Source organism: Salvia hispanica, chromosome 3 (assembly GCF_029641045.1).
Source record: "Salvia hispanica isolate PSC_SH4W2 chromosome 3, Shi_PSC_v1, whole genome shotgun sequence".
Taxonomy (NCBI): Eukaryota; Viridiplantae; Streptophyta; class Magnoliopsida; order Lamiales; family Lamiaceae; genus Salvia; species Salvia hispanica.
This window is the reverse complement of record NC_142694.1, coordinates 25096190-25110751: the sequence shown is the minus strand read 5'-3', so window position 1 is coordinate 25110751 and position 14562 is coordinate 25096190. Positions and strand designations below refer to the sequence as shown.

Here is a 14562-nt window from a genome sequence, read left to right as displayed (position 1 = left end):
CTTAATCTTGCACACAAACCAAAAAGAGAGTTTATTTAACCATGGTAAATGTTGTTGCCCTAAAAAGGCAAAACTCACAAACCAAAAGAGCGTTTACATAATGATCCACAGTTTGCCATAAAGTGAACAAATTGTACTTGGCAGAAACAACTGCAGTTCACTAGTTTCTGCCTAAAAGCTAAAGTTTAATGATCAGCATATGATTCAGCTGCATCTCAGTTTTTCCTCCCTTCAGACAAGATAATGTGGTAGCCATGCCTGAATTTCCGAAATTTGAAATGAATTAGTATGTGCAATTAACGATTATAGAGTAGAGATCAGGGGCAATTTCATCGTAACGAAATATGCTATGAAAGAAAACCCACGTTGATTTAAATGGCGCACTGGTCACCCCTACAGGTGTGTTAAACGCCACCTCCTGAAACGGACCAGCCATCTTACCACGTGGGAACCATCCTAGATCCCCACCTTTCTTCCCCGATGGGCATTCCGAATATTCTGCAGCTATCTGAAGAAGAGAGATAAAGAAACAAAGTTGTAAATGTGAGCTTCGCCTCAGTCTCTCATGCTAACAAATGACCTCATCAATTTAGTATTTCAGTTCTTTCTAAAGATAGAAGAAATCAATCAAGATTCAAAGTCTAAAGGTTAATGCTTGATTATCAACAAAGAGCATATCTTGCTCCTAAGACACTTGCAAATGAAAATTTACAATCATGCAATTGTTCCTAACCATTGAAAACAAGACATAACATCAGAAATCAATACCTTAGCAAACTCAGCGGGTGGAACTTTGTCTCCGTTACTGAGCCAGCCATCCTGTAGCTTCTTATAGGCTTCATTGATCTTTCCTTGCTTCTCACACAAGACATGTCTAGCTAATAAAAGTTAACAACAGATGCCAAGAAATGATCATTAAACACACAATAAATCTAACACACTACACTACTAAAGTTGTAGTTGGGCGTAAGGAGGAACCTTTAACATATGTGCAAGTTCCTAAACCATCCGATTTCCCTCCTTTTGCTTTGCCCTTCGATCCAGCATCGTCACTGCCCCCGGCTGCCTTTGCCTTGCCTTTTCCCGCCGACTTGGAATCCTTCCCCATCACTGCACACACGCATACAAGGCACGACAAGACGCCCAAAAAAATACGACAGATTAAACGAAGGATACACCAAATCCACACCCCTTTTGATTTAAGGATAGCAAAATTGACAATTTTCTCTCATTATTTCATATGCAGACTTCATCAATTCATCAAGTACTAATCCAATCTCATATAATATAAGAGATCACGCAGCTAATGAACTAAAAAACTGTCTGTAATTCTCTACAGCATTTGAAACTCGATTGAGGCAAAAATAATTATACAGCAAACGAATTCCAGTCATCTCACCCACTGAAAATAAATTCCACACGGAAAGAAAAATCTTTCTTCTCCGAGCTAAATCAGATGAAGTATGCGCAATGGATTAAGCAATCACGAGTATTAGCAGAAAAAATCAACAATAAATGCAAATTGAGAAGCATAGAATCGTACCTCGGAAGTGAATATTTTAGAGTTGCGGAGAGATGAAGCAGAAAAATCTCCATTTCTTCTTCAAGTAGTGGATTTTTGCGTGACTGATTTGACGACTTTACCCCTTCATAGGTAAAACCCTTGACCGTTATTGATTTGATTTGATTTGTTCATAAACTATATTCACCAAATATGAGTTTTAAGAAATATAATGAAATGTAAATTGAAAAAATTAATGAAATGCGTGTCCTAGGGTGGACTGCACTAATTTTGATCCATAATTGAAAAAATAAAAATGTGCAAGAGATAGTGGGTAAATTAGGAGAGAAAAAAGAAATATTGATAAAATAGAAGAGGAATAGATAAAAAAAAATGAGTACCGTAATAAATTGATGGTAACTTTCCAATTTTAGTAAAGTATTAGTACTAATTTTAGTGAAAGAACAAAAATGAAGAAGATGAGACTATATTTCATAGAATTTGAGGTGTGAAATTGGAATTGTAGTCTTCAATTTCAAATCAGTACTTATAAGAATACTTTTATGAGACGGACTAAAAAAAATTATATACTCTTATTGGATGGAGAGAGTATTTGGATATAAAATTGAATTACAATTAAATGCACACTACACGCACTGCACATGCATATACAAACACACCATGCATTTGTTTAATGTGTATTATGTGTGTGTAGTGTGTACTTCAAATACATATACAAACACATTGCGATAAGCACACATTCTTCAGATTTAATTTCATACTAATTTCATGTATCAAATGAAATTATTGTAAATAAAGGATTCATGCAAAATATAGTACATTAAAACTCATTTCTATAATTCAAATGATTTGACAAATAAGATCAACCTATGCTACATCTCAAAATCTAACGTTGCAAGAAAATAGAAAAACAAAAAAGTGAGGCCAATTAGCGTGTTTCTGAACAGCGCTTCTTGTGTAAATATCCGTGAAAGGCGATTCTTGAATCCTACTATTCGGAATCAGAGTCCGAAAACGCCACTTGCTCTGCATTTTTGGGATCAAAATCAGTAATCGAGGGAGGGATAAGCTGGTTGGACACACTTCCTCTTTTACCCCTCATTCGCCTTCGTTTCTCCTCTTCTCGCCTACGTATCTCCTCTTCCTGCAACCAGTTCGAGCAGCCGACACAAGATTATGTTTAGTTACGCGTTAGTCTTTTATTAAACGCTAAAATAGAGCCTGTAGGTAGAAGTTACCCGACCTTTGTTTGATCGGACTCGTTTTGGCTGTCGTTGGATTGAGTTTGAGTTTGAGTTTGAGCTGATCGGTTTTTAATTAGCCAAATGTAGCCGGACGACATCAAAGCTAGCAGAAGCAGAGATGGTCCGATTCTTGGATCACCGAGGTGATCAGTGAAACGGGATCTGAAGCTGCTGGCCAAGTGTTTGATGTTGCCTCCTGAAGGGACGAGCCTTTTGGTGTTCTGCGCCCAGCTCTGATCGGCCTCCTCAGGCACCAGCTCCGGAGATTTTGTTCTCTACGGAAACACAAAGCACATTTGAGCAACACAAATTCGACCTCATCCTTTCACGCGAGGGAGGAATCGACTTACAAAAGGAGGGATCTCTCTGGAGTCGCCATCATAAATTATTCGAGAAATCCAGCTTATGATCTGAGGCCAAGTAAATTTGAAGATAGTAACATAGGCATTGTTGTTTTCGCATGGGCTCATCATCTGATGCAGATCATGTGAATTAAGCTTAGACTTCGAAAGAGATACAAACCTCGGATGTTTCGCTTGAGCCATTGTACTTGGCAACCAGTGTCGACACCGGATCAGACTCAGTCTGATACCAAGAATGCAAGATGTGCTCCTGTCTCTTCGCGTCTAGCTTCTCATCCCTAGGGAACCTCTCGTAACGCACTATGAACAAACGAGCTGCGTCCACCATACTGCGTCTAGGCCCACACGTCTCAAAGCTATCTTCTGAATGGAGATTGAAGAAACAATATTTCTGCAAGAAAATATCACCTTCCCTTAAAATGACAGCATGTGATGCAAAAAAAGCGCAATCGTGTAATTACTCAACTACAAAATCATCCCCGAATACAAAATGATCAAAGTGAAAAGAGAAGGATCGAGGCTCACATTCTGGGCCTCCCCGTCTAGCCAGGCAAATGTTAGTCGCTTTTGTTCAAGTGCTGACGCAGCGGGAGCAGATGCGGGTTCTTGATCAGCTGTGCCTGTCGTTTCCGTAAGTTTATCTTGCACTTTGCGCATGGTCTGTAAAAAAAAGTCACTTTACGCCATAGTCTACCGATAATGGAAAAGGGAAGAAAATACTCAATCACAAAGTATCCTCACTTGGCGCATTTTACTGAGTTCAGGGCTCGGCCTTCCAGCAACAAGGGCACAATACCATATCTTGGTATCTTTCCCGGCACGTGAATGACCATTGACATCGCAACCCAACTCCATCGAGGTCAGGCTTCTCAACTGGGGAAGTACTGCAAGCAAGCAACACAAGGTTCAGAAACTTGCCTACTGTGACTGATTACATTGCTATAGAAAGAATCTCAACTAAAGAAACGAAACATGTACCGTGATACTTGTTTTTCTCCATGAGATCTATAAACGTCGAACTGTTGACATATCCTGAAAATTATAGATCTTTTAAATTAAATTTGAACAGAATTGTCCAACTCAGCAAGGATGAAAGACGAGCTGGTACGTACCTTCATGCACCACAGGTTCGACTCCTGGATCTTTCACAAATACTATTGCGGGAGCGGACTCCACACCAAACCTGTTTGCTGAGAAATATGAAACAACTACAAATATATATGCAGGAGAAGGAGAAAACAGAAAAGAGTATACATACATATTCCACCAGAAAGCGGACTCCTCTTGTCTCCACATAGCAAAGGCGAAGGTGGCATATGGTGAGTAAGTTCTGGTAGCCTGGCGAATGAATGGAGTAGCACGCTCACCCGTTTTTGAGATGAGAATCACCTTAACCTACAAGGAAAAAGCCCTCATAAGAATTAACCTGTGCCCATAAATAATGTAATGTTCCTAAAATAAGTGACTTGACAATACCTGATGAGGTTTACTCTTAACCAGAAAATTTTGCACCTGAAAAAAAATTAAAATTCATATTAAAGCTGATTATCAGAAGGGGAAATCTAAACAACATTATCTTGTAATGATAGTTTGAAATACAATGCAGATGTTTTACCCAAGATTTGAAAAAAGTTGGTGGAAACAGAAATCAAAATCTTGAAAACACAATTGAACAACATAGTGACAATTTGGAAAATGCCACATAAGTAAAAAAAAGATATGCAAACTTAGAAAGTATTGCACCACAATATGGCCAATCAAATAACTTTCACCTAAGTGAGATGTATAACTAAACAGGGAGAATCCGGATAGGGGTGAAAAACAAATTTAAAAAGGATTTTAAATTTACACTACTAATGTGGTTCATGTAAATCTGATGGATTACCAGTGACTCCTTTGAGTGATATGGAATACGAGGTAAATTTAGGATGCTTGTAGCCAACCAATTTGTTACTGCATCAACAGAAAGCTCATCCTCATACCTAAGCAAGAATACACATTAAGGCAACAGAAAGTCAACAGTTTGCATAAAGAAATCATTTTTGAAGAGGATCCACACCTATAAAGACAGCTGGAACTTTTACACCCAGGTGGAAAACCCAAAATTGTTGGAAGTCCTGCACATTGTTGTACACGAAATCAAAATACGAAGGGAGCTTTACTTTTCATGGTTGATAAGATTCATGATTGAGTATTTTTATCCTCATTGCTAAGATTTATAATATACTACTATAATAAATTAAGCTTCTTTCATACCAAATGTCAATTGGAGGTTTCATACAAAGCCATATAATATGATGTCATTCAAATTTAAGTATGGATATGCATAAGCAATGAATCTGTCCAAAAAGTTGATAATTCCCAATTCTATCTAAAATTTGCACATAATTTAACCTACAACAGTGATAAAGTGGTCAACTAGTCTTACCATTTCTAAAAAAAGGTTGACCATTGGACTTTTTTTCAGCTAGATATGCAGCAAGCTTAACATCACTAAGTTCAACCACTCCGGTATTTGCAACCCCATCCAGTAAACTGACTAAATTGTTCAAACAAAACAAAAAAAGAGTGAGAAAGGAAAATAAAAAAACACGCAGCTTAAAATAGAATTGAGGTATAAAACTAGGGAAACTTGCCAATTCGCTTCCAAGTAGCCGAAAACTCCAACGAGCGCTTGCTTCCGGTAGAAATTATCTGAACCAGATCAAATGATAGAGCACACAAATAATATCAGTAGAAATTTTAGAATATCAGACATGCACAGATCTGCAAATAGAGATAAAGTAATAGTTTAATACTAAAATTTCAACTACTTATGAAGGGATGAATGGAGCCAGTGCTAGATGCAAGCACAAACAAATATGGGAATCCACAGTCAGAATAAAGTAAAAATGGAATACATCAACATCCAGCTTCAAAATAGAAATTGGAGAAGGGAAAGAAATTAAAATGACCAGATATTGTGTGCCAGGATAAACAAATACTATACTTCTAATGTTGTTCTGAGAAGCTAACCATAAAATGTGTGAGTTGGGGATCGTGAAATTCAGACAAATCTGTTTGCAAGATATGCTAGTCATACCTGCAGGAGGAGTGGCTTGTCATCTTCAAATATGGACGAGAAGTTCTCGGATTTGATGACTTCCAGATCTTGATCGACAGGATCTAAGATGAATAGCACAAATATAAGAAAAAGGCATTTTTACCGGTATATAACATGCAAGATTATGAAAAGCAAGGTAAAACCATATTTACTTTGAAAGTGAGATAAAGCAAGACAAAGATCATATAGTAAAAAGATTTCAACCAACCAAAGGAAGCAGCCTCAATAAGTGGAAGGTCAATTTCAGATAAATGTTTCCCAGAATGCTGCTCCTTGACTTTGTCAACAACATCCTACATATCGGAATAAAGGTGATAGAATCAAGCTGAGCATTCTGTAAAAATATGATAAGAGTACATAGGAAAAATAGTTTAAGCAGAAATGGGGAAGTTACAGTCTTTAAATATAACAATATACAACAAAGAAGATCCAACAATTTGAAGACTAAAGAACGAAACCATACAATATATTCATCGATGCTAAATATGTCATAGTCTCTCTTCAACAACTGATTTGTTAGCAACTCATAGGCATATTGAACCTACAAAACCAGCCGCATTAAGAAGCAATGTCAACTAAATTCAAGTTTCAAAAGCTTTGTCAATTATACTTAAACTAAAGCAACATTAATGCTGCATACCTTGACAAGATCGACTTCTGGAGGAACTGTTACACTTGAGTTCCTGAATCAATGATAAGGCAAGTTCAACTACATCATCAAATTATGCAGGGGATGCTAATTTAACACAATGCCAGTTCAACTACGACACTCAATGATGTCATAATTTTACAACAAAACATATTGTGAGAAACATTCACATGACTTATCTCCAACATTCATGATTACATCAAATTACTTTAAGATGCTTGATTACTTCTTATAATCAACAATGCCAAAAATATTAGCTCTTCAACTTCATTATATGGGATATCTTGCTACATATAGACAAGTCAATTGTGCAATTTTTTCTATGGATACATTTGTAAAGAACCACACAAACTGAACTTGCTTCCAAATGAAGCAACAGAAAAAAGGCAACCGCACTAAGGGATGCATATTCAGGAAAATTCAAACCAAACAAAGGTGAAAAATGTGAACTTGCAATCAAATTTACCATATTCAGGAAAAATCAAATCAAAATAAAAGTGAAATTTTTGAACTTGCAATCAAATTTTACCATCTAGAGGTGATCTTCTCGTAGGCCTGAGTGACTTCTTCGATAGAGCTATACTTGGGAATCCCCAAAACTGAAAATTCAAACAAAAAAAGCAAATTGGAAAAAAACCCAACAAAAATTAAACTTAAATAGGGGCTGAATTAAAGGGTGTGATGGCGTACCATCGTAGTGAGATGGGGGAAAACTGCGAGGCAAGACGACGAGCTGGAAGAAAACAGAGGTGGCGAGGAGTAGAAGAGGGATGTAATAGTGTTTGATGGAAGAAATTGTGGGTGGATTGTTGGGAAGGTTTTGCCGGCCTGGAGTTGCCATGAAAGCTAGATTCTTGATTGGAGAGTGAAGAGAGACTGTTTTTATAGTTGTTTGTAATAGAATATTTTTGTACTAAAACCTCGATGGAGATCCCTACACATTGCAGAGAATCTTCGATTGAATTTATTGGTGCAAATTAGGGGCTGATTTATGAATAACAAGAAGATAGCGATGACTTCGATATAGTATTGAATTTGATTATATGTCGGAGGATATATTTAAATCACAACAATTTTTTATAAATATTCATATCAAATTTTTTAGATATCTAAAAGGATTAGAATAATAATTTACGCAATCAAATACAAATTCTAAATAATACTAATATTATACAAACTCGGGTCTAAAAAACCCTTTTGATTACATCGATTATTTTTGGGTGGTAAGACTAGTGATTAGGGATGTCAATCGAGCTAGCCTAGCGGGTTGCGGGTTAATCGACTTGTGATTTTTTTGAGTTATAAAAGTTCAACCCTAACCCTAAAAACTCAGTTTCGGGGTAGCCCAACGGGTTAATTAGGTTGCTACAGATAAAATTAACATGCAATCAATCCAATAAATAATGATGAAAATTAGTTATATTTATAAAATGTAAAATATTTAATTATAAAAAATTTGAGATACATGCTTAATATGTTTAAAACATAAAATTGAATTGTCTAATAAGGAGTCAAATAAATTAACAATAAAATTGAATTGTCTAAAATATTTTTTAGTGGATTTGAAGTGTCTAATTAGGAGTCAAATAAATTAACAATAGAAATTTTATCGGGTTTTTAGGTCTGGCCCTAACAGGTTGCGGGTTAATCGAATGCGGGCTAATCGGGCTAAAAATTTTCAACCCTAACCTTATAAATTTGTTGGGCTATTCGGGCCAGCCCACGGGTTGCGGGCTATATTGACATCACTACTAGTAGTGGATATAGAATTTCATCTTCTTGGGTCGGATTATAAAATAAACTCCACATAAATATTTAAATAATGGTTTAAAAGAGATTATATTATTAAGAGTCTCATAATCCACAAATCCAGTCTTAAAGATCGAACTAGAGACCAAATTAGGGCCATCCATGGTTAGGATTGATTTATAATTAATTTAATATTTTATTCAATACAAAATTTTTATTTTAATTTATATATTTTTAATTTTTTCAAATTTTTTTCATTTTTTTCTAAAATTTTCTTTTTAATTTTTTTATTCAATAAAAATTATTGGAGTAAATAATGAACTATATTCACTACATAATGGACTAAATGAACGTATGTTATGAAGTAATTTTTCGCATTCATTACATACTGAATTTACTTCAACTGAAAGATAATTATGTCATAACATATTATGACGTACTAATAAACTAACGGAATGAAGTAATAAACTAACGGAATGAGGTAATAAACTAATGGAATGGAGTAATAAGTTCATTACTACTGCTTGACATTTAACACATTTAACATTGTATTTCAGTAAAATGTCATATTTATTGAATATAATTCATTACTACCGCTTAACGTTTAACACTAAATTTGTTGTATCATTAATGTATTTCAATAACATGTCAAAATTAGTTCATAACATACTTCATTTAGTTCATTATTTAGTGAATATAGTTCATTATTTACTTCGAAAAGTTTTTATTGAAAAAATAATAATTATTTTTAAAAAAATTTTTTTTTAAAAAAGTATTTATTGAATAAAATATTAAATCAATTGTAAATTAATCCTAACCACGATATTAAGAAAAATGGATGGCTCAAATTTGGTCTCTAGTTCGGTCTTTAAGAAGGGTTCGACATTGATCACAACTCATATTATTAATATTGAAATATTTTCTTTTTTTTTAATTATTTCATTAACAATGAAATGTTTTCTAAAATGGAAACAAAATCATATCTACTTATTTTTCATTTTTATTACTATTTTTTCATTAACTCACAAAATAACATTATATAAAATTATGTATTAAAAAATAAATATTTTTATATATTTAATGGGATGGAGGGAGTATATCTTTCTGCGTTCCTCAAGAAGTCACTCAATCCATACTATTCGGATTGAATCGTTCCTTAAGAAGCCACTCAATCCATACTATTCGGATTGAATTGTATAGTTGATATTATAACACATAAATTTATATTGGAATAAATATTTGTCTAGAATTATTTAGTGAAATATCTTAATATTTATAAAGAAAGTATCTATAATCATGAAGTAAAACATCTAAATATGTATAGGGAATTATCTAGATAATTAGAATATAAAAGAAAAAAAAGTAAAAAGTTCTAAAAATGAATAATGCTTATATATATACTTGTGTACTGCATGTGTGATACACTATCCTTTTGAAATGAAGATACCTGAGCGGAATTTCAAAAGAATTAGTTGAAAAAGAGAGATTGAGAAGAGAGACAGTTGAATTTGTTCGATGCCACGAGATTTATAAACCTTACCTGGGCGGCTGAGCGAGTTTTCAAAAGATTTGGCCAAAGAAGAGAGATGGAGAAGAGTGATTTTCAAAAGATTTGGCCAAAGAAGAGAGAGAAGAGAGACGAGTTGAATTTGGTCTTTGAATGGAGGGGCAAATAAGAAATTGACGTGGGTCCCAAAGAAAAATAAGAGTTGGAAAACAACTATCTTGAAAAAATTGAGGGTTAGAGTTAACATGAAATATTGGGTTACAAACTAAAAATTTTTTTGGGTCAGTGTATGTATCCTGGATCTATGAGGAAGTTAAAAAGAGTAACAATGAGACAAAGCTGGAAAACAAACTCTATCCTAGACTTTCCTTGGAAACAAACAACCCTTAATATATAATGAAAATGTCCAATGGAACATCTAGTTAGATAATTTTGACATATACAATGGAAATGTCAAATGCAATATCTAGTTAGAGACCTATGAGGAAGAACAATTTCTTGTTTTATCACGAACAACAAAGTTGTTTTACACAGACTAAATAATCTCATTATAACGTGGGCAGAACATGTTAAATCATTGACATATTCACAACCATGAACCACAGTTTTCAGGAACAAGGAGATATAAGTAACTAAAAAAAATATTCTTTTTTCGAAATGATGCTTTAGCAATCTTACATCTTTATTTAAATTATATCTGATACATCAAGATTTTATCTCATATGGTGATTTTTTTTTGTTCTAGGGAACATTAAACATTATTTTGTTGTGTAATTCCCACAAAGGGAGTGACGCATGACGGACATGCGTTTTTGTTAATGAAACACACGACTAACATGTGTTTTTACACTAAGACGTATCTTGGTCATGCGTCGCTGGTAAAAACACGTTTTTTTAAAAGACGCATGCGTTTTTCAAAGAGACGCATGAGGCTCATGCATCTTTCAATGACATAAAACCTTCCCATTCTAGAATAGAACAGACGCACGCGTGACACCTGGACATGAATTGAATATCCGATATCAGCAAAAATTAGGATCCAGGTCGGGAGTTGGTAGTATCTTATTGAGTGTGGTGATTATCGGGTAATATCCAACCCAATATTGAGTAATTGGGTTACCCTACCCACACACTCATGAAAAATTACCCTATTTAATAATTAAACATTCTTAAAAAAATACTTTTTATATTTATACAACACGGAATGTGATCAAATGCAAAGTCTAAATATTTTACAAACTCCAAACTATAATATGGACAATTAGAAAATGTCAACAGATGACAAAATAGTACCAACAGATTATGTCAACACAGTATCAACGATTGATACTGTGTTGACACTATGTTGACATTTTCTGTTGCTACTATTTTATTATCTATTGATATTTTTTAATGGTCCAGATCAAAGTTTGGAGTTTGTACAATATATGAGTTTTTATTTTATCACTGCCTTATACAACACTCACTCAAACAAAATTAACTAAGCCCGCCCTATACAACACTCACTCAAACAAAATTAACTAAGCCCGCTTAATTTATCGAATATATGAAATGGCCATGGTCGCATGAGTTGGTGGTTTTTTTTTTTTTCATTAGTTTCTTTCGTCCAAAATGAGGGCGAAATGGTATATCACTTGAGATAAAAATCATGTAATTAATTACAAAAGGTAGTGTTTATTGGTGGCCAAACTCTCCAATAAGGGAAAGTAGATAAGGAATCATACAGACGTAATTAATTATTACTCCATTTCATTAATTTAATTAACATACTAATTCAAACAAAGAGACAAAACAAATATAGATTAGGGGTAACAAAATGATGGGACTACAGAAATTAATGAACTAAATTTAGAAAAAAACATTTTTATATCGTGGGGAATCCAATTTTTCTTGAACTTTAAGCATTGCGATAAAATGGAAAAAATATGAGAAGTTTATTTCTTGTAGGATTCAATTGTTTTAGGATATGAACAAAGTGTTAGCCTGTTAGGCTTAGAATATTTGTTGGTGGCGGAAATGAATGAGTAATTGAGGTGTGTTGCATAATATTCACTGTTTTCACAAATATTCCATTCACACCAGTTAGATTTAGGATTTATATGGTGTATATAATTATACAATCTATTGTATGCAATGTACTACTTCCGTCCCTAATAATTTGTCACTATTTGGCCTTACACGAGTTTAAAGAAATATAATAGAAAGGGAGTTGAAAAAGTTAGTGACATGTAAGTCGTACTTTTATATATTAATTTTATAATAAAAATATGAGTGTGATTTGTGAATGAGTTAGTGGAATGTGGGATACAATATCAAAAATGGTAAAAGTGAAAGGTGATAAATTTTTAAGGATGAACTAAAATGAAAATAAGTGATAAATTTTTAGGAATTATGAAAGTATAAAGTAGCAAATTCTTGGAAAATCATCATCAGATTATGGTACGCTTTGCAATTTTAAATCCAGGCAAAAATAAAAAAATTGAATTTGTTAACAATTATTGCATATCGAAAAAATCTGATCATATATATGCAATATACTGTGGATACTTTTCAACCAATCGATATTACTTTCTTTATGACAGTTTAACGTATCAGTGCCACGTATAATTTTTCGCCTGTTGTATTAGATACAACTTCAGTAAAAAAATCTTCATAAGATAATTCCTTACAAAATTAACTAATTTTCCAAACTCAATAAACGCAACACCTAAGTCTCACAGTATGTGCAATCACCATAACTCAGCACACGTTAGTTTTACTTGAGCGTGTAAATAATTGGCATATTACCAAAATCAAGACTTGCACCTTTTTGTCATATAATTTGATGTTGCTGCAAATCCAAGATATAAATAGTGGGTGGTGTTGGGGTCGACCAACCCCACCGTCTGTCTATGAAGGTCTAAAAACTCATTAAATTAGGTACTTCCCCCGTCCCATAAAAATGTCACATTTTCCTTTTTAGTTTGTCCCACAAAAGATGTCACATTTCCCATTTTGGAAAAAGTTCTCTCTCACATTAATATAAAAATTATATTTTCTCTCTCCATTTAACACACAAACTAAAACCTCATAAAATCTCATGCCGTCCCACAAGTGTGACATCTTTTGTGGGACGGAGGGAGTACTTGGAGTTGTTGCCGATTTCACGGTGCTACAACTCCGTCTTAAATCAAACTTTGGGGTGTATGCTCACTTCCGATTTTTGTCTATCACGATAGTAGTCACGCTACGTCTTTCCTTCAACTCCAATGACAAACTTTATTTATTGTGTCCAACTTCACGAGTTCTGTTTTTTCCATCCACGTCTTAATGTTGGAGTAGCATTTAAGAAAAGTGTTACTACCAAAGTTTCCCCCCTTTCTATTATTGTCACATTCATGATACTTATACAAAGTATTTGAGGGCCAATCTAAAATGGAGTACTTATTATTTGATGTCGTTTTCAAATTTAGAGAAGGCCAATGCATGTTTTCGATACTGAATTCTTACGTCCAAAAAAAGCTAAACAGACATCGTAAATTTTAACAAAAATTATACGAATTATTTGTATGGTTTTCGATTACCAGTGCAACTATCCTCAATAAAAGAGTGGATGCGGTTTATATTTGGAAATAAACTCAATTTATGATATACTATTATTGTGTTGATATCAAAAGTCTGGTCCATTTCTTAAAAAATTAACATAACGTTGATGTAGAGAGTGATATTAATCAAAAGTGGAATACTTGTGTTGGGCCAATTTAGCACTTGGACATTTTGTACTAGTTTGCGCAATAACACGTGCTTCGTACCTAGTTTTGAATATTTATTGTATGGTTATTATTTCGACTCTAAATTTTTAAAAATTATGATCATTTAGCTAAGGTTGTCATTCAACTAATCAACCCATTCCAAAAAATATTTGATCTTTAAGCTTTAGAATTTGATGTGTTATAGTGTTTTATAGTATTTGAGGATATGGTTCGCAACTATAAATAACAATGACTCAGTCATCCTTACCTAAAGATTGGATAATTAATCATGATTTTGAATATACATCAATTTTAAATCGTTTGATCAAATGTCTCATCCTACGAGGGAGGTGTTTACACATCATTTGTGTGTGCATATAAATATGAACATTCATAGAATGGCCCTCAAATAAAACAAGATAAAAGATCCTCTATACATCCTAGTTTTGATTTTGTGATTATTTATATTAAAGCTAATGGGTATAGGGATGTACTTATATTAATAAATTATTGTATACCGAAGAAAATAAACAACTACATTAATTATTTTAATCACCAAATCAAATAGAAAATTTGACCTTAGTGAGGTAGAGCCGTAGAGCACCATATAGGGTTTAAGAAATTGACTTAAGCCCCCACATTATAGTTTTTTAATCCAAAATCAAATTTGGATCAGTTAAAATATGCTGACTACA

At 33.7% G+C, this 14562-nt stretch overlaps 2 protein-coding genes across 3 annotated transcripts; both read right to left on the bottom strand.

Annotated features, from left to right (window-relative positions):
• Positions 1 to 7: 7 nt before the first annotated feature.
• Positions 8 to 1664, bottom strand: LOC125213237 (FKBP-like peptidyl-prolyl cis-trans isomerase family protein). Of its 2 annotated transcripts, none has more exons than XM_048113664.1 (5): positions 1544 to 1664; positions 979 to 1110; positions 769 to 878; positions 366 to 508; positions 8 to 258 (listed from the first exon to the last, which is right to left on the bottom strand). In XM_048113664.1, exons 2-5 carry the CDS (start codon positions 1106 to 1108, stop codon positions 216 to 218), a joined length of 426 nt encoding a protein of 141 aa, XP_047969621.1. In that variant the 5' UTR covers positions 1109 to 1110; positions 1544 to 1664; the 3' UTR covers positions 8 to 215. The 2 variants fall into 2 exon arrangements, with proteins under 2 accessions (XP_047969621.1, XP_047969620.1); XM_048113663.2 differs by lacking the exon at positions 1544 to 1664 and adding an exon at positions 1400 to 1526.
• A 658-nt stretch (positions 1665 to 2322) lies between these two features.
• LOC125217015 (DNAJ heat shock N-terminal domain-containing protein) lies at positions 2323 to 7874 on the bottom strand. Its single transcript, XM_089066894.1, has 20 exons — positions 7571 to 7874; positions 7410 to 7479; positions 6872 to 6914; positions 6695 to 6772; positions 6440 to 6524; positions 6211 to 6293; positions 5761 to 5822; positions 5557 to 5663; positions 5188 to 5245; positions 5014 to 5110; positions 4605 to 4640; positions 4387 to 4523; positions 4241 to 4311; positions 4107 to 4160; positions 3870 to 4012; positions 3654 to 3788; positions 3289 to 3519; positions 3117 to 3176; positions 2766 to 3041; positions 2323 to 2666 (listed from the first exon to the last, which is right to left on the bottom strand). The coding sequence occupies exons 1-20, from the start codon at positions 7719 to 7721 to the stop codon at positions 2514 to 2516; spliced, it is 2130 nt and encodes a 709-aa protein (XP_088923020.1). The 5' UTR covers positions 7722 to 7874; the 3' UTR covers positions 2323 to 2513.
• Positions 7875 to 14562: the final 6688 nt, after the last annotated feature.